Source organism: Lineus longissimus, chromosome 5 (assembly GCF_910592395.1).
Source record: "Lineus longissimus chromosome 5, tnLinLong1.2, whole genome shotgun sequence".
NCBI lineage: Eukaryota > Metazoa > Nemertea > Pilidiophora > Heteronemertea > Lineidae > Lineus > Lineus longissimus.
Window position 1 is genome coordinate 6,073,216 of NC_088312.1, and position 27,842 is coordinate 6,101,057.

The 27,842-nt window shown below is 41.6% G+C and overlaps 2 protein-coding genes and 1 long non-coding RNA gene across 3 annotated transcripts; 2 read left to right on the top strand and 1 right to left on the bottom strand.

Moving 5' to 3' along the window:
• Positions 1–391: 391 nt before the first annotated feature.
• On the bottom strand, positions 392–22,058 carry LOC135488608 (small conductance calcium-activated potassium channel protein-like). Its single transcript, XM_064773253.1, has 2 exons — positions 21,688–22,058; positions 392–5,080 (listed from the first exon to the last, which is right to left on the bottom strand). The coding sequence occupies exon 2, from the start codon at positions 5,052–5,054 to the stop codon at positions 3,660–3,662; it is 1,395 nt and encodes a 464-aa protein (XP_064629323.1). The 5' UTR covers positions 5,055–5,080; positions 21,688–22,058; the 3' UTR covers positions 392–3,659.
• Positions 8,747–11,332, top strand: LOC135488653 (uncharacterized). Its single transcript, XR_010447005.1, has 3 exons — positions 8,747–8,948; positions 9,840–9,903; positions 10,678–11,332. It is a non-coding gene; the product is annotated as an uncharacterized LOC135488653 (long non-coding RNA).
• Positions 22,059–23,661: 1,603 nt separating the features above from the next.
• On the top strand, positions 23,662–26,772 carry LOC135487971 (ankyrin repeat domain-containing protein 17-like). Its single transcript, XM_064772295.1, has 2 exons — positions 23,662–23,958; positions 24,398–26,772. The coding sequence occupies exons 1-2, from the start codon at positions 23,776–23,778 to the stop codon at positions 25,733–25,735; spliced, it is 1,521 nt and encodes a 506-aa protein (XP_064628365.1). The 5' UTR covers positions 23,662–23,775; the 3' UTR covers positions 25,736–26,772.
• Positions 26,773–27,842: the final 1,070 nt, after the last annotated feature.

Genomic DNA, 27,842 nt, shown 5'->3' on the forward strand with positions numbered 1-27,842 from the left:
AATTTTGATATGATATGCATATTACGATGTTTTCTTTTTACTAAGTATGCTCAAGGCGGTACCGAACATTCTCTATCATACCTTCAATAGAAGGTGTGAATAGTGATCAAACATTTTGGGCCAAGGTTAGCATAGGATCATCCTAAAATGAGGAATGGTTGGTATGCGACAATACTGCGATTCGGTTCATCCACGGCTCTCGGTGACTAATATTTTGCATGCGTATTCTCAGCGCAAGCACGACAAAGAGAAGAATCACCCGGAGCGGCAAGTACGCTACCGGAATAACAAAACTAATTTCCTCAGATTGTCAGCCTTGGACTCCGTTATTACCATCGTTTGGTTGCAATTCGGCGGAAAAACAGTAAAATAATAAGAGGAGAAGAGAAAGTTCTTCGCTATAATCCTTTTATCTGAACAAAACATAACAAGTACAGTTAATGAAGTTGGAGGGGGAATGAATTAGCCTTCTTGATGACGTGTCATTACGCATCATGACTGGAAGGCATTTTCGTGTTTTAAGGAGACTTATGGAAACATCGTTACAGAAATTGTTGTCGCCTTGAAGGCTACATGCAGTACAAGAGAACATATTTTGATAACTCACGGAGAAACCGTCGCTCGTCCGAACGTAATTTTGTGAAATTTAAACTCATTTTGTGTCAAGATTTTACAGGAAAATACCTTCTTTTCAAGATGCCGTCTGATACGTATACACCAGCGAGCATTTTGACAATATGTTTGACTGGGAATTTGCGTCTACACTCGAGGAAGGGCATTTTATGTGAACAGATAGTTCGTTAGTTTATTTTATACCGATAAACATGTTTGAGGGGGATGGGCAGAATTTCTGTCACCATTTACGACAAACCCACTTTAAGAGGTTATATTGCACTCGACGGAAAGATAAATTTAATTTGTCAAAATATTTGGATGTAAATAAAAAAACAGGTCTGGTCATTTTCCCCAGTCAATGCGGCTTTTTTACCTTATAAAACACCCGTTGATAACCCTTTGATAATGCCCCATTTTTTTATTTATAACAACAAATTCGGTAGAGATCTAAAAATAATTGGCCTTTCTTTGATTAAACAAAATTAATGATCGTAGGATATAGCTGCCCGCCAAATTATGTAGAACTGGGAGGTAACTAAACTATACTAGCGAAGTGCTAAACCCAAACTGATGATCATTTTTAACTCATTTAGAGATATTTTCAAAGAGGATTTTTTCAAATTCAAAATGGCACCATTTTGGTTGGCCAAAATCCAATGCACTTTAGAAAATAAAACTCTCAGAATTGTATACAACTATTTGTTGTAAACTTTATAATACACAACGTATGCTTAGTCACACCGTCATAGAAGCATACAGAGGCACTCAATTAAAAATACCATACAATCATAATATCTTGTTCACTTCGCCCTGCTGACATGGAGGGTGATAACTAACTACAGGGTGTCAAAAAAAGTTACCTTACATAAGATATGGCAAAAACATTGCTGGTCACAAACGACACAGCCGTGCGTGTAGACGATCATGTGCCTAAAATTCAACAACTTCGGCAACCACAGATAATTGTTTCGTCAAATAAAAGCACACGTTTTTTTATGATACACCCTGTAATAATTATGTAAGAGAAGACTTTTCATCCAGAATGTAGGGTAAGCAAGTAGTGAGAGAAGTTAACAGCCAAATTAAGAATTTGGTCGTAGGAGTGACCTTATGAGATTTCAGTAAGATAACGATATGAATAACAACCTTGAAAATCGTTTTCTAACCTGGTTGCTCAAACAACCTTTGCTACTATGCGAGCGCTAAGTTTGCAACATGTCATAGCCAAATTGAACCAAGATGAATTCCATCGATATTTCAAAAAGAGCAACTTACTGTACATCACGAGCGATAGAAAATGTCTTCAGCAACGTGAACACATTTGTGTCCGATCGCCTCCGGAATTTTGTATGACGGAAGATACGAAACCAATGGCCGCAAATTAAATGTTTTGACGCTGGCAACATGGTTGAAACAAAATTAGCCAAAAAACATGATTTTCAAGACTGTCATGATATCAGGCGTACCTATAATTCTAATTCAAAATATCACCAGTAGGAGACTTTTTCCGACTTCTTAATGGTTTCTCTTATTCTTTTTTCGTGATTTATCCGACAAAAGTCCGACGCTGTCCAATTTTTCCCTGAAAGGTCGGATTTCTAGAAAACCTGAGAAAAATACTGTTCCTTTTTTTCACTGGTTTTTTAGAAATCCGACTTTTCAGAGAAAAACTACAATGTCGGAGTTTTGTCGGATAAATCAAGAAAGTTAGAGAAACTGCTTAGAAGTCGAAAAAGAGCTCTACTATATACTACTTCCAGTCATTAGCTTTATCTGTTTTAAATGCGCGCAGTAGAATCTTAGATACGCCGATATCGAAGAATGAAGACGTCACTCGAACAAACTGTTTGGCCACACACGTGTATAAGGATACATAACATAGACAGACGTGACAAACGGAGATACATTACGGGTACTTCAGCACAGAGTCTGCGCAGACGAGATCTTCTGCTGGCGTTCCCTTTGTCGACATTCCTAGATCGGAGGAAGCTGAAACACGACTCTCACAGTGACTCTAAATAGACCATTATCGCGCAAGTCAACTTTTCTGTTAGAACAATCCAAAAGTTACAATCTCAGAAATGGTACCGTCATACTTAAGTATCGTAGAATCAAGAAGTTCAGCATGTATATATAGATCAGATGTTCCAGCGTCCAAGATGGTGGAAAACCCAGAGTCCACTGTGCAATATTCCATGTGTTCCTCCGCTACTGAATGTCTCCAATGTTTGAATGCGAATGTCACACACCCCTGATATATGGGGTTGAACAAAACCACAAAGAAGTTTTCGATGTTTTCGATGAGCATTGAGTATGGTGCTAAAACAGAACCACTAACAGACGACCGAATCATTGTAGTATAGGCCAATGTCACCACCAGGCGGCACTCCGATTAACTGAAACTGATGTCGGAAGGACATCATGATACGTTACCATTGTTACAAAAGGTCAAAGCCACTTTGGCCAAGCGGTTTTGACATTTATTTTTACAGACGGCAGGTCACGCGGTCACTTTTCAGATTTTTTATTCACATTTCTTTTTTTACATCATTTTTTTTTACCTGAATTGATATAAGCTCCATATTTTTCTTCACACAACGAAGTTACAATGGCGGATACGTAGAGTCAACTATAATAGATTGTGATGATAGCACTGGCCACTGTCATTTTCACTCTCACCAGCAGATGGTCTAGCTTGTTGGCGCCATCCGGTGGAAAGAGTCATAATAACAAATAGAGTGCCACCTAGTGGTCAACAACGGTGGAAGACACTACAAGAGTACATGATTACAGACCAGACTAATCCATCGTTATAGGACAAACTAATCAATCATTCACATTCACGATTTAACGTCCTGAATTTATAATATTATACATGATTCTAAATACCAATATCACAACCGGAAGATATGGTCATATGATTGTAGTATAATCCAAACAGTGACGTCACAGGGTCACACAATGTATTATAATCCATGCAAGCGACACACAGGTCATGTGATTAGTAATCCAAACAGGCGACGTCACAGGTTAAACGATTACGGTCAGCGCTGCTGCATCCTCGACATGAGCATTTTGTGTAACTCTGAGATTTTTGTGTCCATTCCTTTTAGTGTACTTTCCATTTCACCCAGTCTCTCGTCAACTTCGTCCTGTTTTTGACTGATTTTGCCAATATCGTAATGCATCGACGATTGAGTACGATTCATTTCCACGATGTTGACAGTGTTATCCATCAGACGGCGCTGTTCCGTCTTGACCTCTCTTATGCTGTGAATCGCCTTAAGGAGGCGCCTCTGGTGTTTACGGAGTTGCGTCTCGCCCTTCTTTCCCCGTTTCTTACATTTATAGATCAGCCATCCTTGTTTGAGTATATTAGCCGCCGCGTGTTTCTGTTTCTTATCCAATTCTACGTCAATTACAAAATTATGTACATACTTCTCTGCCCTTGATAGTTCCAGTTTCCTCGCTAGGACAGCAACGATGAGTGCAGTGCAGCCTGCTCCGAAGATGCCGGTCATCACAGCTATCCCACGTCCGCAGTACGAGTTCGGGACGATATCTCCGTAGCCTACACTCAAGAAGGTGATGGCGATCATCCACATCGAGTTAAAGAAATTGGCGTGCACCTTATCGTGGTACATTTCACAGGCTCTCAGCGCCCAGCTGGCCAGGAGAAACAGTGACACTATGATTACAGTGAGGACGTATTCGGGGTAGAGAGTCATGTAAGACTTGAAAATGAATCTAAAATTGAAGTTGATTCTGTTGAGTGCGCCAAGACTCTGCGAAGAGGCGTCTGTGTACAGCTTACTGTGCAGCATGATCGCCCTGCAGACCATGTACAACCTCAAGAACATTGGCAGGGAGAATATCACATCGATGGGGATCTGAACAGTTCGGACCCGCTTTGAATAAAAGTTCATGGTGGTCCACGAAAATTCGAAGTCGCCAGGAATCGGGTGTATTGCGCAGATTAAGAGTTCAAGTGTTATCTTAAAACATCTCGCAGTGGTCAGAGCAAGTTTCCAGTCTTCCATGCCATTGTCTATCATGAATAACTGTATATCTAGCCAGTGGTACCAGACGATGAAACCTAACAATATAACCGTGGATATAGAGATAAAGGACTTCATCATTAAAGACGGCAGGTCTTCCTTTCCGTATACCTTATTGGCGTACATCTCAGTCTCAATCACCATCAACCCTATCCCGAATAAGGCAAACGCCAGTGCGAAATCACAGATTATCCTCCTTTTACAGAAAAGTTCCTTACGTTTGGCAAGCCTGTGCCCAACGTGCTCGAACCGTAGCCCCCGTTTCTCCATCTTACGCGGCTTGTCTGGGTCCTCCTCGTCCATACTTCCTTCTGTGTACTTTGGGAACCCGCCGTTTGAGTTGACAAGAGGAATGCCAGGGTCCTCGATCAGAGTGCTCATTGTACGTACTCACGGGGCACCTCCCACTGCAAAGAGAGAACAGACAACAAGGTAAGCGACAATGGCAATTATCAGAGGTCGCGGGAAAAGATGCCAGGGAAGCATCAGACTCATCTGCCTCTGCCAGAGAAACGGAACCAGAAAACAAAAAAGACAACCAGGACAATGCCCTTTGGTTGTTAGTTGGAACTGCACGGATACAGTCTTTCGATTCAAATCGCTTGTTTAGGTAGTGCTGTTCGATTTTAACAAGCAATGTTTTAAGGTACATGTACCTTACACTCTGTTGTGAAGTTTCACCTGCAAGAGTACATTTTGTTCAACTGCAGTGTTTTCTGTGTGATTCTTTTTAAATCGGACTGAGATGAGTGTTCTTTTTCTCGTGAAATAGATTATACGTTGAATGTCAAATTCGTTAGAGACATGCAAGTAAGTTTCATAAGACTTGAGTGGGAATATAATGAAACTTTTGATCTCGCGTTGGGTGTTTGACTGTGAATTGAGCTTTAAGGTTCTATCCAGCTGGAAAACCAGTCATACTTGCTAATAATTGAAAGGGAAAGGGCAAATCAGCTTTACGGTTCTATCAAGCTAGAAAGCCACTCATGCTTGCCTAATGGAAATGAGAAGGGCAAATCAGCGCACCAGTCATCCGACTTTATCAGCGGAAGCACCTGGAGCTAGTGACAGAAACACCCTATTGATCACGGCAATCGATAAACTGATCAATCGGTCTATGATCGTGGACTGGAACGCTGGAGTTATGTGACAGCCTGCTGGCTCGTGCTTCGATGAGCCATGATTGAAATCGCTCTGTGAATTGAAAATTTCATCATTTCAATTCGGCGAAGCCATGCCGTTCCATTGAAGTCGGTAGTGTTTTCTTTAAGTCAAACTGAATGATTCTTGTCAGAAATACTTGAATGAGGCCATTTCATATTTGAGTGATATTATTTTCACTATCTTTTGCATTCAGATGTGACTGTTCGTTTGTGTAACCAAATAGCTACTAAATGAAAAAACACACTGCTCGTCAAACCAGGTTTTACTCTAAAAGCCATCAATACGATGTACTTTAACTATTTTTGAAGCAGAACACTTAACAATGGGATGCTCATTGCCAAGATTCAAATAAATCTTATCGTTGGCAAGTATTCCCTAAATTCGAAAACTAAACGAATAAATGCAGCTATGTAACGGCTCATGATTTCCCCTGTCGCATTTCCTGGCCATCAATACAATTTTCATGGCGGTCTGACCACTTGGCGAGCTCTTAAGGTTCGTGTTAAGAAAATGTAATCTGACTTTGCCATCTCTTGAGAAGAGCAGATGTAACACCGGATGGATTCCCAGGGGCTGAATTCAATGGACCAGTCGTGTCCGTAGCTGGGAAGGCTCCTCCTACATGCACCGGTCACTTTAACACGACCCTAGAAGAAATTTGATGGCTTTCTCCGTGCACGCCATTGGAATGATGGTTGTGTTTCCAATTTAGTGATAATTATTCAGAAGATACAATAATGCTAACATATTTGGTTAAAGAAATGTATCTTTCATTCATTGAAAACTCTAGAATTGTCGTCAAAACATAAACAAATCTAATAATATCGAGCGTCAGGCACCAGCCAATCTGCACCACGAGCATCTTGTCTCCTCGAAAAGGTTATGAAATATGTAATACCACACCCTAGCAGAAGGTGAGAGCTTCTCGGGGTTCGTACATTTTCGGATAGCCCTAGTAGCAGGCCTACTTGTACTACCTTCACCGGGGTTGACCGTGTAAGCTACGCACCATTCGAACACCCATTCAATAGTCAAGTCTCGTCACACTCAACATCTAGTGGCCAGCAATCTGCTATCCTCGACGAGCTGAAGGGCCACCACCACAGAACCAAGTGGGTTCGAAAGGGTGTGACATTAAGTGCAGTAAACATACCCATTGTCAACAGAGGCGAGTAAGGACCTCCTTAAAATGGTCAATTTGGTCGGCTGTCAATTTTCTTTATAGCACCAAATTATTATTGTTATTGCAAACGATTATTCAACAAATGAGACCAATTGAACTCAAGACTCTGATGTTGTCACCAGCGGAGATAATTAAACGAGTTGAAGTTTGTTTGAGATTCTACGAACCTTGAATATAGGAAGGAGGACTAACATGCCCACCCTTCTTAGTTGTGCCTTAGGTAGGTTCTCTGTCGAGGGTTTTCCCTAAGGTAATAAGACGTCTTTACACGGTGTTAGATCGAGACAACCCTATGAGCAGTGCTGTCTCCCTGATAAGACATTCTATCAAAGCTGGGTAGAACCAGGTAAATCTTTGTATTACTACCCCTAAGTTCGTTGCTCAAAAGGATGTATTTGGTGATAGGCAAGTTGAATACTGCAATAAACTGGAATACTGCCACCCGTAATAAACAGCCGTTTTCATCCATCTCTAACTTACTCTATGCGGAGTTAAAATTTACCTTCACCATTATTCAAATTTCTGCCTATCTTTAACGGGTATTGTGAGTTAGCGCTCAAACCAGAGGGAATAGACAATGCGGCTTGCATCCATAGCAACCTGATTCGAAATAGCAACGCTGGTTCTCGTTTCTAGTGGAAGCATCATGGAGACAAGCGACTTTGCTAGTTCAGCTAGAAGTTGCGCGTTTGTTTGCGTTGTTGTGGTAAGCTATGGAAATTGATTAACCATTCGTGCCATGCACAATTGGAGAAGAAGAAGACGATGTTGAGCAAAATATGGTATTTCTCAATAAAGAGTAAAAGGAGATCTTTCTATCCCGCTGATGTCTAAAGATTGGCGATATGAATAAAGACTGAAAATGCTTTTAAATTCGGTCTTGTGTAAATGTTGTGTAAATGTACCTGACGCTTTCAATAAATTTGTATAGCATTTACTAGTCGTTATTCACACCAACCATCAGGAGGTTATATCGACTCCTGGTGAACTCAAAGAAAGACCCAGTCGACTAAATCATCCATCACATTCAAAAAGGGTTTAGTCTGCAGAAATGTATCACAATATCCTTAGTTTTTGCATTAGTTCATGCATATCAGGAAGAAATTTACTATCAAGACCTCATGGGAAGATATTAAAGTGGTGAATCCTAGCAACTACCATTTTAATTGCCTCAAGTCGCATTTCGTTGAAGGAACATGCAGAATGATCAAAAAATGTTTTCTTTTTAAACACATTTTAAAAGCCTGTTTCTTTATCTGCGTGTGGTTGTGACATGAAATTAATTACGCTGGAACGCGGCAAGAAGCAAGAACCGACCTAGAGACTAAAGCCATTACTTGCTAACGACATCTCAAGAAAGTGCGTACTAATGACTTTTGACTGTTTTGACTTGACGCAAGGGCCCAACGCGCCGCGTAGCGGCAAAAAAGCGAAGCTGGCGAAACATTTATAACGGGTCACCGTCACTTATTATTGGACTTATAGCGCATTTACGGGGTTGCAACTATTTTGCTTTATAGTGTCACCAGGAAAGAAAAGCATGCGACCTAACGCCGATCTATTTGTATAAAGTGATAATTGGAAGGTATATAGTAGGAAATATCAATAAAATAATCATTCCATGTCGTCTTTTGAGGGCATTTTTGATTGTAAAAAATATATGTGTACGTCACCGTAGTCTCTGCAATGATAATTTTATCAGAGCAGTCTCGCGCAAGTAGAAGTTCTTTACCTATTACTTCTTCACTTATTAGTCTCAACGTCTGGCGCAAAGCCAGACGTTTTCCATTACGATTTCACTACGATGTTTGACAAGAAGGAGCAGTGCGCGAGATATGCTAATGAGCAGACTTCCCTCGCTTGAGTTTCTGAAGAATGTTCCATATCGCGCTAAGCTCATCACTACTGATTATGACAGGCGTGCAACGGTAGGTATCTGCTCCCCAACTTCTACCCTAATACGGTACAATAAGTTACCATTTGATGGGAATGGGACAATGCCCTCGCTGTGTATGGAGTCATAGGGATAAGAAGACAATATTCATTAGTGTTGGTACAAGTGATTTTGCCCAAAAAGCATGCGCATTCGAAAAACAAAATATGCAAGGTATCACGTACATCATACTACATGACCATGACGACGTGCAGAAAGTGCACTGGCCAGTGCATACCCTATGGCTATGTACTAGTAAACATGGTAGGCCTAAACATGAACAACATCATTATTCATCGGCAGTTCATTTTACTCCGAGCTTTTCCTGAAACATATAGCCATGATGATTACTGCAGATTAGGCCTACCATGTACCATGACCAATAACAGCACTAGATCATGTGGATGTCAACAAGTTCACATGAACCGTATAATCCCGCATAGCGCATGTGGGGCATGCGTCTAAACCAAAGCCCCAAAATCACTTGTTTTGGTCTATTTCAGTTTCACTTGTGTTTCCCCCGTCTCCCAGTCCATAATACATTTACAGTTTACAATCCCCGATCATGGCCCAACAAAAGGTCATCGGTTGACTAAAGGAACACAACTGTTCAATGGATTTATAGTTGAATGCGATCAAACTACTTCTTTTCAATCGTGGATTGTAAATTTAACCCCATGGGCCTAGGGAAGGCCCTATAACAATACTTTCGACACAGTTATTATCTCCGGTGCCTCCACCATGTTACACACAGTGCTCACTGCTGATTCTAAAATGCGCCACCTAGTCAAAACAGGACATATGTTCTTCTAGGAATAGATCTCTTTCCAATATTTCGTCATTCCACTATCGTCATCACCTCATCATACTTTCATTGACATTACAGGCACACATCCACAGAGCACTCTTCAAATCATCTACACAGTGGTTATCCAACTAGGATTATAAAGGTAATTTCTTAGCCCCGCACAGTGGGTTTCAGTCTTGATAAAGGGGCACTATTGCTAGCAGCTAGGTAGGCAAGATAAAGTTAGACGAAGTAGCCGATAGGGGTCTCTCACCCCTCAAAGTCGGTCACAACTATTCAAGCTTGTACAAGGAATACATGCAGCGCTGACTCTAACAAGACCCAATGGGAATGTCGCACAGTCATCTGTCAAAAACAAGACCTATGTTGCAGTATGATCTCTTGCCAATATTTAATAATTGCACTATCGTCATCACCTCATCATACTTCATTGACATTACAGGCACACATTGACATTGACCACTGTTGCTGTCAACGACACAGTCGCTATCCAAGTAGCATTATAGAGGTAATTATCATTATCATACCTCATTAGCATGTGAACCAATCACGTCGCGTCCTTTGCGATCACGGCAAAGCCTCATGGAATAATGTCTTTCACCGTTGAATAATTTTTCATATTCCATGCCTACAAGTACAACTTCAATTTCTTCATATTCCATGGCTAGAAGTTCAATACTAATATAATATCCAAGATAAAGTTACAAGAAGTAGTCAATAGGGGTCTCTCACCTCTCACTGTATGTCCACACTATTCACGCTTGTACGAGGAATACATTCAATGCTGAATCTAACAACACCCAGTCTTACTCTGTATATTAGTCACTGGAAGATGGCCCATTTCACTCCTTGCTTCTACTTCGCCTATAGTCTCATTGCAAACGCCTCAGTTCTATGATATCACATTCACTTTCAGCTGTCATGCAACGCAACAACTGTGCTATCTGCCATCGCACATCAACGAAGAAGTGCAGCCGCCCACATTCCACCTCACGTCTGTCCGACCAGCTGCAATCCTTGAGGACGCCCCACTGTACCACGATTTCACTACGATGTTTGACAAGAAGGAGCAGTGCGCGAGATAGGCTAATGAGCAGACTTCCCTCGCTTGAGTTTCGGAAGAATGTTCCATATCGCGCTAAGCTGACCACTGCTGACCATGACAGGCGTGCATTGGACTGGTACAGGTTGGAACTAAACATTGAATATGCTGGTGGTGACGCTTTCTGATGAGAAGTTGGTCGTGACTGATGCAGTATCCTTGGACTTGTCCACAGCATCGTTCAATCATTGCTCTCTGAGCTGCCTTGATTCTGTACTTACCCAAATACTAAGACCAAATGCCTGTTGACTGTGCTTTAAGAGAGACTGGCGCCATGCCTAGAGATATGACTGACCCCTATTGGCAAATTTGTATGACTTTATCTTGCCTACCTAGCTGCTGCCTATAGTCTCCCTTTAACTGCGGAACACTTCAAAGTCGATAAAATGCCATGTTCCACCTTTTAATGTGTTCAGACCGCCATTTTCAAAATAATCAAGTCAGGACACTGCCTTCTAGTCTCATAATAAATTTTGCTTTCCTCAATAATAACATTTCTTCTTCTTCAATGCTTTCATCATTCCAAACTTCTCCTCCACTGCCTTTTCAGGGGTACAGTCATGGCAATCAAAACCCAAATACTGAGACCAAATGCCTGTTGACTGTGCTTTAAGAGAGACTGGCGCCATGCCTAGTCTCTCTTAAAGCACAGTCAACAGACACCAACCCCCTCAGACTCAGAAACCACAAACGCCCAACCCTTCCTGCTACCTTAATACTTCTGGGTCTTAAGCCGTTCTAATCAATATCAAAGCGTTCCCGCAGCCAACGGGCTCAGTTAAATTCCTGTCAGAGCCGTGGAGTTTGATTTTATACGATGCCTTGAAGAAGGAGCATTTTCAAGTGAGGTGTCCAGCTTTGCTAAGGATGTAATGATGGTGAACTACTCTTTAATTCCTGTTTGAAAAGGCATGTTGTGCAGGCCCCAGGGTGCTATAAGAGAGTAAGCCCTGCTAAGGATGTAAGGCTGATTAACTACTCCGAAGGGAGACGTGATCGATCAGGATTATATATCACGACCACTACCTCTCCCTATTAATCAACAAATCCCAGTTGTTGTTAATAGGATCAATATATCCGCCTCGACGTTGCATCCTCGGATGGTTTTCTCCTTGGTTCACTGCCAGGCAGCAACATCTTCTTAGGATCAGAAGACACTGTTTTATCATATACATGTACCGCCAAAACCAACGCCACGCCTACATGGTATCCAAACGACTACCATCGAAATCCTAGTAGCGTATAAACTGCCGAATGCGACCACCTTATTTGAAGATGCGGGTTGTAATGAAGAAGAGTCTTCCCTTTTATCATCATCATATAGTAGCTGCACTGTTCGTGCGGGCATGTCGAGTAAAAGTCCCCCGAAGATGGCATGCGGAGGCAAAGGCCAGACTGAGCTGCAACCACCGATTCACCATTACATCGAGTTGGTACTGGTTGTGGCTGAACCAAGTCCGTGGCCTGCTTCAAAGTGTTCACGAACTATAGAAACAAAGCCGGCTTCTTATTTTGCCTTACCAGACATCGCCTGTTTGATATTGTATGATCCTCAAAGAATCTCTACAAAAGGAAGCGATATCGGAATGCTCAGGAGATAATAGAGGCTTCGGCGAGCGTTGTGGAACGTGGCGTTATCTTTATGGTCTTCTTGCCATGTAAGCCATCACCACGCGAGCCCATAAATCTGTAAGACCAGTGGCCTGTCTTTGACAGATGAGATAGAGTAGATAGGGTCGGGAACAAAGCTGTGAATCAGAGGAGGGGAAGATGGTATCATCTAACATTGACGATGCACAAAGCCATGATCGCCATGAGACACGAGGTTTATCATCGTGCATGTATGATCGTGATCAGTTTCAAAATCGCTAACCAAGAACGCTGATTAACGATAATGAAGGAAAAATGTAGAAGAATGCTTTAAGCTTCACGATTTGATTCATGCGTAACCTCGAGCTCCTCCCATCTTTCAGGTTCCAGCGGAAAAGGAAGAGCGTGCTTCGAAGAACAGAAAATGATGACGGTAATACCGGCGGAACTCTTGATATCTGTGGATCTATATAATAATTATAGCAGGTTGCATTAGTCGTGCATGCATGTTTTCAAGGTGGAAGCTACAGGGGGAACGCCCGTGATCGTGCCTGAGGAGCAGATAGACAGACTCATATGTATTGTGTGTGTCACAGTCCCAACTAGACCGTATCGATACCATTGTCAAAGTTCTCTCATCATAAATGTAGACGGCAACCTAACATAACACGAGATAGTCACGAGATAACCTTGAAACTGTAATTGCCACCCACTCCTGGGGGCTATTAGTATTGTTCCATTAAATATTAATCGAAATGTACTGTCGGACTAAAATTGGGTAATACGGCTTTTGATAACTGAAAACTGCCTGGCTTGGACTTTGCTTATCGCTGTTACAGTGCAAATCGCAATAGTGTGACAGGGCCATAATATAATTAAACTTCCAATGATTTGGCTCTCCATCTTAAAAGATCATACCATGGTGTGATAACACTACTGTTATATCCAAATGCCGACAACAGCAATCAATTATGTTTATCTTTTACTGACCTTCGGACGACTGGATCTGCCAGAGTGGAATGACCCACACTTGTGGCCAGCCGGTGTTTATATCAATATTGAGATCTATGACCTGTTTATGAATACATGAAAGGACGAATTATGATTCAACAAACTCAGTTTTGATACTGTATATATGAAGTTAAAAATGGAGATTGATAAAGTGCAGCTGTTACTAGGTAACATATAAATTGACAAATAAAAACCTTGTGATACCGGTACATGAGTGTAAACGTCTGAGATTTTGAATGTACTATTGTCAAGAGTGATTTGGGTCGGCCATGACACTTTTGCACTTCCGATTCAATTATCGATGAACACTTCGGTTTTACGCCGAGTCATACGTACAATGACAGTAGGCAGGTTTCGCAATCTGAAAACGAAGAACGACGGTCTGTTGTGTCGTAAAGTCATGTGAAAATTCATTTATGTGACACATGTCAATCATCTTTCATACTTAGTTGTAGGAGAAACTGGGGAAATTAAAAAAGTCGACGATAAAAAACATTAACGTACATGTACTTAGTCATTCGTGCCTATTACACCTATACTCCGGACGCAGTGGACCAGCCTCGTCCCTCACACAAGGAGACCAAAGTAGGATAACGCAATGGGCTGCCCAGGGAGTCTAATTATACATTGTATTTGCTATAAACTCGGTTGTAATGTACACCACGTTGAGCTGATGGTAATGGGGACGATGAAGTAGTCAGTTTATGATGCCATAATTGATCGTGAATTATCGCCCTTGTATCAGACTAATTGCAACAGGAGGTAAACATAGCGAACAGTACAAAACCAAATATGAAGTGTACTTGAATCACATCAGCCGCCAGTCGCCGTCCAGAATGTACTGGGGCGGAAAGGATGGCTAACGGTGATAATGATGGCAACACATTAATTTGTTGTATTTATTAGCACCTTCCCGATGGACAGATTAATGGTGTACGGAAAATTTATGCAAATCTTTACTTAATGGGGTTGGCTGATTAGTTGGAAAAATGGATACGCAAGAGGTATATAGGTAAAATAAATATTTCGCCCGCGTCGAATTTTTTTGATATAAGAATGGCAGGAAAATACCTTGTGTGCTAGGATCGTTTAATAGCTCATGGGAGGTAAGTACTCTGGAATCTTCAGAATAAGAACTGAAATCTTTCTTTTTGCTGAAGCCAGCCAACCCTATACCACACCGGTACATTGTATCTCGACAGAGAATGAGGTGTGCACCGATACAGCTGTTGACGGCCAACGAGTCATCGATGTAAAGGAACTAAAAAAACTTTACTTTTACCCAGTGTTTTATTGCGTAGCCAGACAACTTAATTACAGCAAAACTAATATATATAACTAAATTATATATATATAACTAAATTATCAATATGAACCAATCTGCGGATGTGAAATAAAGGTCATCCCCTTCTGTCACATGATAGACTCGGACTAAGCGCTTCAAACCAGTTTTGCAGAGATGACATTTGCGGGAGTGCAATAACTTGCGTGGGTGGTAATCACGTTGTCATGCGACCAACTAAACTAACTATCGAATGCAATAATTTATTTCAATTTATTCTACTTATAAGCTAACACAACTGAATTATTTGCAAAAGTCGCTTCGTGAGAATAATTGATCATTGTCATTCCGTTTGCGTGGTGCGGTTTGCAGTTGAGAGATAATAGAGCGCTCGTTGGAAAGTTTTAATCCCCTGATAGGATGACTTCAGTTGAGCAACACTTTGGGATGAACGAGCCTGATGGGAATGATAGGTGAAAAAGGAAAAGACACCGGTGTAGAAGTTTGAGATGTCCTTAGGATAGATTGTCTGGCCAAGTGGTCTATCGTGCGCTTTAATCTCTGAGCTATTTTAAACGGTCTTAGCCTTTGAGTGTAACATGCCGAATGTCGCCTCGCCGGGATGCAATGTCTCCCGAGGCTTTATGTCATCAATCTTCTTACAACTGTAGCATAATTGTACCATATACAAATATAATATTGAAACAAGTATTTCAGCTTTGAGCGCGCGATGTATACGAGCATGTTATATTTTACCAGAGAAGGCAGGAAACTGGAAACCATATTCACGAATGCAAATTCACTTTTGATTCCACGAGGTAATTCGAAAGTGCGAATATCATATCCAAAATGAAAGTCAAGAGCGAGAGGCTCTCTTTCAACTGTCTATTTTGAGTAGATACAAATCTACCTCTATAGAGGAACGATGCATTAGCATGCTTCCTGGGCCACTAAAATCTGTCTCTCTCGGAAGGAAAGTCAGATTACAGAGTGGCCTTGCGTGAAGGATAAGGAAATGACAGTGACCTTTCTGAGACCAAATGTTGTTTGCGATATCAAGCAGTTCGTTGGCTAAGTTTTAATCTATGGTTTTCGAGAAAGTTTCCTAAAATTTGCTTCTGTTCCGGCCAAAAGACAATCCTTCAGTCGACATTGTAAGATTGATATCCCTAGAAAAGAAAATCCATCAATCACTTCAAATAAGGCAAACTTCGCGAGAAAAAAAATGTATCATCTCTATAGAAGAATGTATTTTCTACATCTGTCCTCCCAGTTGCATTGAAATCCATTACATTGTGCCCAAACAACTTGCTATGTTTCAATAGCATTTTTTAAGAACCACATACACTAGTTGGTGATCTAATTAGAGGAAATGGAAAAAAACTTCAAATTACTTTAGGTGCAATTATTTACCCGACCAGAGTCACGTGGATGTGATTATGAAGATGATGATGAATGAGGTGAGTCCCTTTTTGATAAGGAAAACACTGTTGCTGCTGATGTTGTTATAACAGACTACATATTGTAAGTGGTTCCGCTTGGTTCCGCGAACGTTCCAGCTGAACTGCTCTCGCTCACATTTATCATTAAAATAATGTTTGCAATTTCTTTTAAAGATATTATAAAGGTTATGAAACTCATACATGTATATTTGCTATTGAACTGGAGAACTTTGTTCACGGACTACACATACACCATGATTAGCGCTCTGCTAGCTCTCTATCCATATTCACCTCTAGAAAATGATTGCTCGTGGACACGTTGAACAGAAAATGCAAGCTATCGTACACCTATAAATGTCCAACATATTACGACGATATGTCGTGATGTAACATACGCTCGATACATGAAGTGATAGAAAACCTAGATAGCTAATTATTTATTGTTTGAAAGATATTGGATCATTCCTCTCTGACTGCGCAATCGATCAATTACAAATATGATATCGAGCGACAATAGAACGCGCGGAATTCTCTCTGGAGTGATCAGTTGTCATGACAGTCTGATGCATAGCTGTCAGGTGTCGAGAAATGTGTTAGGAAATCAATTTCTGGCTCAATAATAAGACGTCAGTTTCATCTGGGTTGAAAAACAGCTGTTAAACTTTGTTTCCGGTGTAATCGTTTTCGACGTTTTAGGGGATTAGGTAGACCTCTTGGTGTATCGAATCATTTCAAGAAAATATCGAAAACATTGCTGTCCCCCTTCGCGGTTCCGATTTGGGAAAAGACTAGGACGAGAAACAATATTTTTATCTTTCCCTGGTCTAACCGAATGGCATCTTTGGATACAAAGACGAACACCCTCTCTGAAGAATTCTTCGATCACAGCTGCAGAGTTGAGTTATGTTTGACCAGAGTCTTTCAAATAAAAATATTTGAAAGACTCTTGTTTGACCAACCGTCTTCTCGGCTGTGCAAGAAACACTGGATATCCTTATCCATCTCGCTACAGTTGCGCTGTTATGGTAAAGGCAGTGGTGGTCGGCCAATCTTATTTGAACAGCAATAGAAATGAAGCATCATACCAATCAAAGAAATTTTAAAATTGCAGACAGGACATCATAGATAAACCTACAGGACTTGAACATTACTTTATGAATGAAGTCTCCCCCGCATCATATATATCATGATCAAATACAATTTACTGCAAACGTGGATTTGTAATGTTTACATTGGAAACATGTGGTTAAACGGAAGGTGTCAGTGTGTACAGCTGCAGAAATTGATCGAAAACCTCTTTGCCAGGTACATTATATGTAAGGAAAAGCCGCGCATTATAGAGGCATCATGATAAATCTGGCGGCAAGGTTTGTTTACTGCATCAAATATGGCGGCATGTTTAAGATCTGAATCGACGTGGAGCAAAATACGACACCATGATCGATCTTAGTTGTCAAATATTTAGCTGGGGCACGTTTTAGCAACTGAAAAACAAACCGGCGTTTGCAAGAAAATCCCGATGATATGGGTATGATTGCTGTTTCCGATTTCACAAAATCACATTTGATATCGGCTAATTGGTTTTGAAGGTGATAATTCCCGGTCCCGTAAGTGGTGCGAAGTGTTTAGAAGCCGCACATGCACATATGTGACAGTGTGTATTGCTTTACTAAAGTAAGGTCAGGCAATCAAGGCACCGCCGGTCCCGAATCGAAATATATTCATGAAATAATTAATCGTACTAAACCAATATTCAGACCATATCATCAGACTCTTTTGACTCTGGTATCATGTAGTGCGGGCGGGAACAAGGTTTACACAGTAACTTAAGAACCTAATGAAAGGAATCCATCTTCCTCAATTCCTTGGAGATATATTCATAGGTCTATTAGCGATCGCACGCTCTCCCGGGTACTTGACATTTTGGGTGCTCTATCAAATCACGTTTGAGTATGTGTGGGTATTAAGTGTAGAAATAAGATCTAACCCCTGATAGTAATTGACCGTAGATATCAAAATCTAATATTAGATGCATAAACATTTTATCATTAGATTTCGTGATTTGATTCCGAGGTGACAATAGGCCCAATGATATCGCATGCCGAATAGCTCATCCGTCTCGAAATAGAATATGAAGATCACTTCTTGGTCAAATTCGGTGTATATGGATGAAATTGGCTTGTTTGTTTTTGTCTAATAAGTATTCACAAAACGCATGTCAATATCGAAAATATGACTTTATTTCAATAGACCTATTGCTTATAGTCGGAAGTGACATATTTCCGCCCAAGTCAACCTTGAATTGCAGGTGCATTCAGCCTCGTCCCGAGTCATTTGGCCTCCGCCAATTCGTGACGCAAGGTTTAGCTTCGTTGACCGGAGCGATCGACCACCAAATATCACGAGATCTCGCAGGGAAGCGCGTGGTAAACCCGGCTGCAGGTGCACTTAGTAGAGATGGTAACATTATTGCCCCCGCAAATTTTCAGCCCGCTGATCGGCGATGACGCTGAATTAGAAACTTTAAATCAATCTTGAAAAAAGGCCATTTCATTTGTCGGATCTGTAGAATTCTAATCAGCACTATTGATCGATTTCCTGGAGGCAATACAAAGTTGCTTCCGTATTCGTTTCAAGGCCACGTAATTATAATTTCTAAAAGCGTCTTGATTATTGTTTATCAATATGTTGTCAATAAATTGTAGGCGGACACCCACTCAACTGTTCTTTATTAATACCACCTACGGGTTTCCAATAACATGCATGTGCTGTTGTTTATTGTTAGATTCGTTTAAATAAACAAAGGTTCGTCACTGTATCAAAGCATCGGAAGTACAAATTCAAGCCGAGTAAAATCGCACTCATTGGAAACCATCCCTAACTTAAATTCGCCATATTTCACAAACTGCCGTGAAACTTTGTTTTGCCCTGCATCACTAACTTATTTTATGAAAATGACTTCTAGCGCCTTGCTCATTTGATAAAAACAGACCATGCCGAAAAGCGGAAGTCGAAAAATATTCCTTAGCTTCACCAGCAATAATCACCACTCTCACCCGAGGCAACCGCGGCAAAAATGATTTTCGAGTCGGTGCGAGTTTCTATCCTCCTTTGGGGAAGTCGGCAACAAGATCAAAGGACTAAATATGGTGCCTTGGGTACATTGACTGATCTAACTATTGCGTAGACATGGGGAGCGTCTTGGTGAGTTTGCAGCCACCTATTAATCACGGCTGCTGTTGGAAATACACTGTTGCATACACATGTAGTGTACACCAATGTATAAATGTACAACAGAATGATGGCAGTCGAGAGAGACGAGCGAATTTAATGTATTCATCTGAAGGAGACTACTCGTATTTTGTTTTTGTCAGAACATTAGACAAAAACAGCGCTAATGATTTGCATGGCTCCTTACATAACAATCTTACTCGAGACACAGAAACAGAGTGTTGCAGATTCCATAATTAGAAATGAATAACCTTGAGGTGGTTCAAGACGAAAATAGCAAATCATGCTTCTTTTATCCGTTATTTTTCGATACGTTTCATGCTGCAACCATCAGCAATCAAGACACTATTAATTTTAGCTGTTATCACGCCACGTTCATTGACATACTACCATGCGCCATCATATCTGTCAATTTCGTGGGTAAAAATTTAAGATTTTGAGGTCATCTCGCGGATCACCACGAGAGCTTGAACTAAAAATCCCTGCTGAATATGTCAGAAAGTGGCAATTTGAGATCATCATTCGGGTCACAACGAGGAAGCTTTTATTACGATTAAACGGCAAAAGCGTCATTTTAAAGCCATCATCCGTGAAAAAAATTAGCCCAAAATATCTTCTATCTCAGTGCCAGCCCATCAAAAATCTTGTTTTTCATTGCATCAGTGTTTGTGGGGTTTTTTCTTAAGTGATCGTCGATCATTTGCCCGAGTTCCATTCCAACAATATGTATTTGTTATTTTTTTCCTATTGCTTGTCACTGATTATTATTATGGTTACCATAACGTTCCATTAATGTTTATAGCTCCCAAGGCGCATTATTGTTGACTTGGAAAACATTATAAATATAACATTAGCGGGTCAACTATCACTGAATAATTGCTCTGTACTAATTTGAGCGGGTGCGGGACGAGGTCGATGTTAAGGTTCATGCAGGCAATGGTATCGTGTGGATTCATCAATGAGTTTGACTTTTTATATTAGGATTGTTTTACCAGATATGAATCAGGTCAGATACATGTACTATCAAAAAGGGATTTTTATCTATGTTCAGGAATGTGAATACGTGTAATGCACCCCTACAATGGCTACATGTATAAAAACATGCGCGCACGAAAATCTAAAATACTGTATATGGATCATAACTTTACTGTACAATATAATCAGTTTCAAAAGTAGGACACTTGCCCTATTTTTGTGGGTCTAAGGTTATCAACCAAGACGCTTCCTGTTTTAAAAATATCCTACGACTGCTACACGAGGGATCATACTTCATCATTTTCTGATTGAGATGCACAATTCCGCAAAGGGCGAAATTTAGAACAGTTTCGAAAACTAATAGGCTTGTCACCAGACTTGAAGAAAGTACAAACTAGATAGAGCTCCATATGTAGAAGAAAAAAATTCAAACAACTAACATGTATTTTGTGGTTTGACGAGATGTGATTCTGACATCGCCAAGTTACAAGACATGCGGACATTTCGCCTGTCAATTCGATGGTGGGTACACTTTTAATTCACCATACGGATGACGATCTCATAGACAAACATCCCCAAAGTCATTTTTATCACTGTCACAAATTTAAGAATTCATGTAAATTAAGAGCATTCCCTAGTTACTGCTTTAATTTAATGTCATTGGATGTCTTCATTTGTACTGATACTTGGACATTTGAGATTTGGCTTGCGACTCTTCGGTGCGCACATTGGAACCATCATAATCACCAATCATAAAGTTGTCTTGTTCAGCCGCGATAGAAAAGAAAAAAACAGATCAGAAAAATTACGGGGAAGCGCTTAATCAAGATAGAAATGATCCCGGCCTATGGTCAAGCCTAGTGAAATGGACCAAGCATACATTTCCACACCATACATCGTAGGAACAAGATACCTTGATAAGTGTTTGTTCTTTGGAAAACTTCATCAAGTTAGGATTTGAACTTTTTGTTTAGTCGCAGCTCAACAACCCTTTTCATTATTTCAATTGTTCTCATTAAACGAGTTCATTTGAAAAAGTTCAATTTCACGAAAATAGAATTCAAAGGATAAAATACGAAATTTCGCCTACTTTTTGATAAATCACTGTCGAAGTACACCAAACTAAACATGTTTGCAAAAAACGCGATGCATTTGTTGATTTTGCTTAGATTTCTGACGTACCAGCTGTCTGCATCAAACCCATACAATAGGCAAGCCTTAGATAACAATGTCCACACTAAATCCCCTAACGGATATATGATGTAAAAACAGATAAATTGCCATAAAACCTACCTTTTTCGTTAGTCCTGATACTAATTCCTCATTTTATAGAAGAAAAAAAATTATTAGGAAATCCTCGGCATCTCCGATAAGAAGAGAAGACAGAGCGCCTGGTGTATCCTTCCACTGCCACGGCGCTGCTGACGCTCTTATTCCCTTTCGTTCTCTCGCGTCGCCCACCGTACTGCTTCCCGCGACTGCTTGCCTCACACTGACACTGGATCCAGTGCTTCATACACACGTTCGACCCAAGAGACAATAAAATTACCATGAAAATCGATGAGACGAATGTACGCGGGGAGGGCTCTTTGTGAGGCAGAACATTCTCTTAACCGGTTACAGTTGATTCATAATTGATGTACCGACTGGTGAAACAAGTTTACTTTGCAGTGTTGACGAAACGTCAATAAGAGAGTAACGGCATACATGGTTCAGGTTTTAAAGGAAAATCTTCTTTCGAGTGTCATTTAGTTTAGCCACCTGACTTTGAGCACTTTCAAAGATGTCACAGTTGTTTGTCTATTCAAATATATTTGACTGATGAGTGTCAACGATACTCACACATTTGGGTGTCTGACATCGCCCTTTATCCGAACAAACGCCTTTACTGAACGTGACAATGTCTTTCAAAAAAGTGTTTTGTTGTTGGGAGCGCCTTGCGTAGTTGTTCATTCTTCTCTTTCTAGACTTGTCATCTTCCAAGTCCTGCCATGTTTGAATTCAAACTCTGTCACTGCTCCCAGCATATTCAAATTCAGAGAAGTCCATATCCGCCAGTGATGACGTCATTGGCGCAAAATTCTTTCGAACTCGATTCGAAAAACTTTTTCAAAAAGGCTGTTCAGACCTTAAGTGTATGATATTTCACATGGCGCTGATTGATTTCAGAATGTTCTCTCTAAAGGTTTTATTTATCATACGATTTGATCATTGATTAAGGCAAGCAGCTGCCTGTGACATCTCGACTGAGATGGTCAATGCCGGTGACAGGTGGAGACGTGTTATATTGGTTCGGGGTTGGAACTATTTTGTCCTTGTGTTTGTGAGGACCCTAGGATTAGGAATCAAAAATAAAATCCTTGGGCGGTATTATCAGAACCGTGTTTTGACACGTTGAAGTTGCTGAGTTTCACGTAGTTGAGGACCGGTGGGATTCGAACCAGCGCAAAAAGATAACCAATCGGGTCAGCGCCACAGACCACTGAGCTACCGAAGTACAACTGGAGTGGAGAGAGCGGTAGCCGGTACATATTCAGCGCGGTTCATCAGTTCATACATACCACCTCTCAGGGAAGAAGTGATGCTGTCTCGTGTTGAATTAACGAACTATCGAAAGCAATGCAAGAGTCGTTGGGAGCCGAACTGTAGGCCTCCTGCCGCATTGCTTTCCAGGATCATGAGAGTACATTCGTAACAGGTCCAGAGGGAATTATGGAGAAAGCGTTTAAAGAACATGGGGATTTCGCATGACCAGCGAATCAGCCTACTTTTATCATTTTCTCGAGCGGTGAAAATGTAACTTAGCATTTCCTGTTTAAAAGTCCGGCGCAGACCAGTTTGCCAGATATGGCCTGATGAACATGTGGACAATAGGGCCCGCAATAGGGTTCCATTCATAAACTGGTGTATGATTGATGATGCAGTTGATACTAATTGAGGCGAGGGAAGGGTATTGTACTGCTCGTGCGAAATTTACTCGCCGAACAGGCATCTTTTTTTGTCCTGTTTGGAGAGCCGCTTGCCAAACAGCACTAAAAAGCCACCCTGTTCGGCCAGCCGGGCTTGCCAAACAGGTAAAAAATCTACCCTGTTTGGCGAGCTGGAGACTTTACTTTAATATTGAGTTCGGCTCTCCATTCAGGACAAGAAAAAGTCGCTGTTTGGTAAGCCGGGCTTGCCAAGTAGTCACTTCCAATTCAATCAATCCTCACCAGTGATCAATGAGCTGATGAGTCATGCATCCGGGTCACGTCAGTCTATCGTTCACAGTCGAGGTGAATATTATAACGCATGCGGTGAGCGGATCTCGATTTATAACCTCAATAATAGACCTACATAGGCCAGTAGGTCATCCATCTACATACCCGATGCCTTCAAGATATGCTTACCGTATACTACAGTGTATTGGATATAGGCATTTCATTGATTAAACATTTCGTGAGGTTCATGTACACTGATGTACCGGTAAATATCAACATGGAGGCGAGCGGTATAGAAATGTCAGAGAAAGTAGAAAGAATCGAGGCCATGTTCACTGCAATTAAGGAAGGCCAGGCAGGAGAGGTGAGTATGAACCCATCCTAATCCCGACCACCAACTACCCAAAACGTTCATCTGACTGTAGGCGTGTATCCCCAGCCCTATCGTGACCAGTTAGGATCTTTCCACTCGAGCCAGCCTCCTCGGGCAGCCATTGCCACCGGCCTTTTCTGATGGGTTCATACCAACCGGTTCAGCTCTCAGATGTGCATCGCATTAATGACTGAGCATGAGCTATATTGTGGCATTACTCTGTATCTTGTTCCCATGTACCAGTTGACCTCTGGTGTGGGTGGGCCTACAAACTTGCTTTGGACGAAAAAGCGTTTTTTAGAAATCCGACTTGTCAGAGAAAAGTCGGACAATGTCGGACTTTTTTCGGATAAATCTGGAAAAAGTTAGAGAAACCATTAAGAAGTCGGAAAAAGCCTCTTACTAGTGTACGGTTATGTTGTTGTTTCAGGTCGAGGCCCTCGCTAAGCTTCTCACTGACATCAACATAAATGACCTGGAAGAACTCGAGCAATACCGGTGTTATGATACTCCACTCACTCTTGCAATCAAGCAGCAGAATACAGAGATTGTGAAGGTTCTTCTTGACAATGGCGCATCTCCTAAAGCAGAGGATGGTTATAAGTATGATACTCCGCCAATGCACCATGCTGTTATGACCAAGAGTGTTGAGATGGTCAAAATGCTCATCGAATTTGGTGCTCTCGTAGATGACGTGGACAGTTCCCGTCGTACTCCTTTGGTGGTTGCATGCAGAAATGGCGACTTGGATATGGTACGATTCCTTCTAAACCGAGGAGCGAACATGGAACATGTCACAAAATACGAAGAAATCCCCTTAAACCTCAGGATGCATTTTGATTATTCGACACGGGAGTTTCTAGACAGGCGAATCGAACCATGGAATTCGAATACCCCTCTGATCGAGGCGTGCCGTTTTAGGCACCTCCATGTTGTCAATGAGCTTATCGAGCGAGGGGTGGATATCAATAATACACCGCGGGCGGGGAAGACAGCGCTGCTCGTCGCGGCATACTGCGAGACCCCAGAACCTTATCATTTTGCCTTGGATGACAGCGCGAAGTTCAACATCATGCCCACATGTCCACCAATCCTGAGATTGCTTATTGAGAAGGGTGCAGACGTATCCGTCCGTAACGAATTCGGGGAGACGGCGTTGAGAAGAGTGTTGGTACAGATCTGTACTATATCACGCTATACTCATCCGACTGAATACGTCGCGCAGAGTTTACAGTATTATTTCATGAACTTTTGTCTCTTAGTCAAATCAGGTTGCCCTCTCGACCTTTCGTACGTGATCGACCTCGATACTCGCCCGCACATTGAAGACGAACAAGATGTCGAAACACTGCATATTCTATCAGAAGCCTACTCTGCGATAAAACCCGTAGCTAACAAGATTGATCTGGATGAAGTGTACATCAGCGCCATGACCGCTGCTGTACTCTCGGGTCTAAAGCCTGAAAAGGACGCCATAGCTGCCATTGAGGAGCGCCTACAGATCTCCAAAACTAAAGACAGTGTTCTGAGTTTGCTGAAAGTGGTTATGAATGAAGGATACACCCTGCGCCAATTATGCCAAATCAGATTAAGTAAGTTGATAAGGTGCCCTCTCTTGACCAACGTCATGTCAAGGGATTTCAAGCTGCCCATATTCTTGAAGAAGTGTATCTTATTGGACTGTGATGTGCCGACGAACAGCTGGTTTGATGAACCTTTTGATACGAAATATCCTGGCTACGGACCCTTGGAACTACCTTGGCCATAAACCTATTCAAGTTGCTAGCTGACAGTGCTTGCATGGTCGTAGAAAGCACTAACAACATAGACCGCAGATCTGATATGTTGTTACAAAATGATAAAACAGATAAAACAGCTGGTTTGATGAACCTTTTGATACGAAATATCCTGGCTACGGACCCTTGGAACGGCCTTGGCCATAAACCTATTCAAGTTGCTAGCTGACAGTGCTTGCATGGTCGTAGAAAGCACTAACAACATAGACCGCAGATCTGATATGTTTGTTACAAAATGATAAAACAGATAAAACAGCTGGTTTGATGAACCTTTTGATACGAAATATCCTGGCTACGGACCCTTGGAACGGCCTTGGCCATAAACCTATTCAAGTTGCTAGCTGACAGTGCTTGCATGGTCGTAGAAAGCACTAACATAGACCGCCGATCTGATATGTTTGTTACAAAATGATAAAATAAAGCACGTTGCAAAACTGATTACATATTTGCAAAAGTTTTAAAGAAGATTCACTGGCATGTAACATTGTGTAACTTCATGCCAGTGTAATGTTTTGACTGATTCCATTTTTTAGTAGTTTCCCTTGTTTGAACGCATGTTTTCTAGCAGATTGTTCACAGTATAACGCCGCTAATTGACAATGTTCTTATATCTTCTCATCACGCCATGTGTGGTATTTTCTTGCCAGTTCGTCGCTCCACCTAACACCATTGAGGCCTCAATCCACAGTTGAGGCTAGACACTCTCCTCATTCGTTCCAGCAGCATCTTCGACAGCCCATCAGCCGTGGGGCGGCGCTCGGGGACAACATTCATACACTTTTTCACAACATCGTTCAAATGCAACTTAAAGGCTTTCGATAACATACCGAGAATGTAGCCCAAAGCGTAAATATCTGACTTCTTAGAGACGTTTTCTCCGGTGTAGAGTTCTGGCGCAAGGTGTTCGAATCGTCTATCATCAGCCATTTCAAAAGGCGTTGCTGCACTCTTCATAACAGATATTCCGAAGTCAATAACATAAGGCATCCACTGTCTCTCTTCCCGCCGCAGGAGCACATTGTTTATCTTAATATCATTCTGAATGACTTTCTTTTCGTGTATTTTTTTCACGGCTAAGGCCAGGCGATAGCATATCCCGAGCCAGTCGCGGCGCGGGATGACCATATCGGTGTGGTTTTCATACGCCTCGCAGTCGTCCCAATACACATCAAAGAGGTTGCTGTCCGCGACCATCTTGTCGCCAATGTACTCCATCACTAAACCACAATTCACAAAGGTCTTAGAGGTTTCTAAGTGCACCAAACCTAAAAGCTTGGGTGAGCACTTCGTTCCTTGTAGATGAGACATCATTCGCGCCTCCTTCACAATTGACTCCAAATCGCTCCATCCCACCAAAAATAGTTTGATGACTACTGTTTGTCTCCTCATCTTTGCGAGATAAACGGAGCCGTAGGACCCGCAACCAAGAAGTTTTATATCGTCTTTGGCATGTTCCCGCCCTGTCAGATAGCACTCGATTTCGTAAGGTGTGCTGATACCTGCTGGAAGGAACGCCGGGACGTCACATTCCCGAACGTATTCGATTTCGTCACCACTGATCAACTTGTCTTCCCAAGAATACGAATACTCTAGTCCTGGTGTACGGACATCATACAGATATTTTTTTATATGGACTCGTAGTTCCGGTGTGAGGCGGAAAATTGCCGGGGGATGTCGTGTCTTCTGTGGGTCCGTCGTGGCTGGTCGTCCTATGAGAAGGCCCGCATTTTCCTTGTCCTCCTGGCGAGACGTCGCTCTTGAACAACATTGGTCGTCCTGCACCTTTACGCCTTTGTCATAATCCAACTCGGGTTCCTTCTTTCCCTTGGAACTGTCATCAATGATCCCCGTTGTTGGATAGAATGTGGTAACATGCTCCGTGTCCTCCTCTGAGAATGCCTCCACTCCCGATGAAACGCGATCCTCCTCCTTGCTCTTTGGCTTGTTATTAAAGTCCGTCGCAGGGTAGAATGAGATCAAACATTGGTCCATGTCCTCCTGTAAGCGTGATGTCGCTCCCGACGAACCACCGCTGTCATCCCTGATACCAATGTCACAACTCGACGACTTTTCAAACTT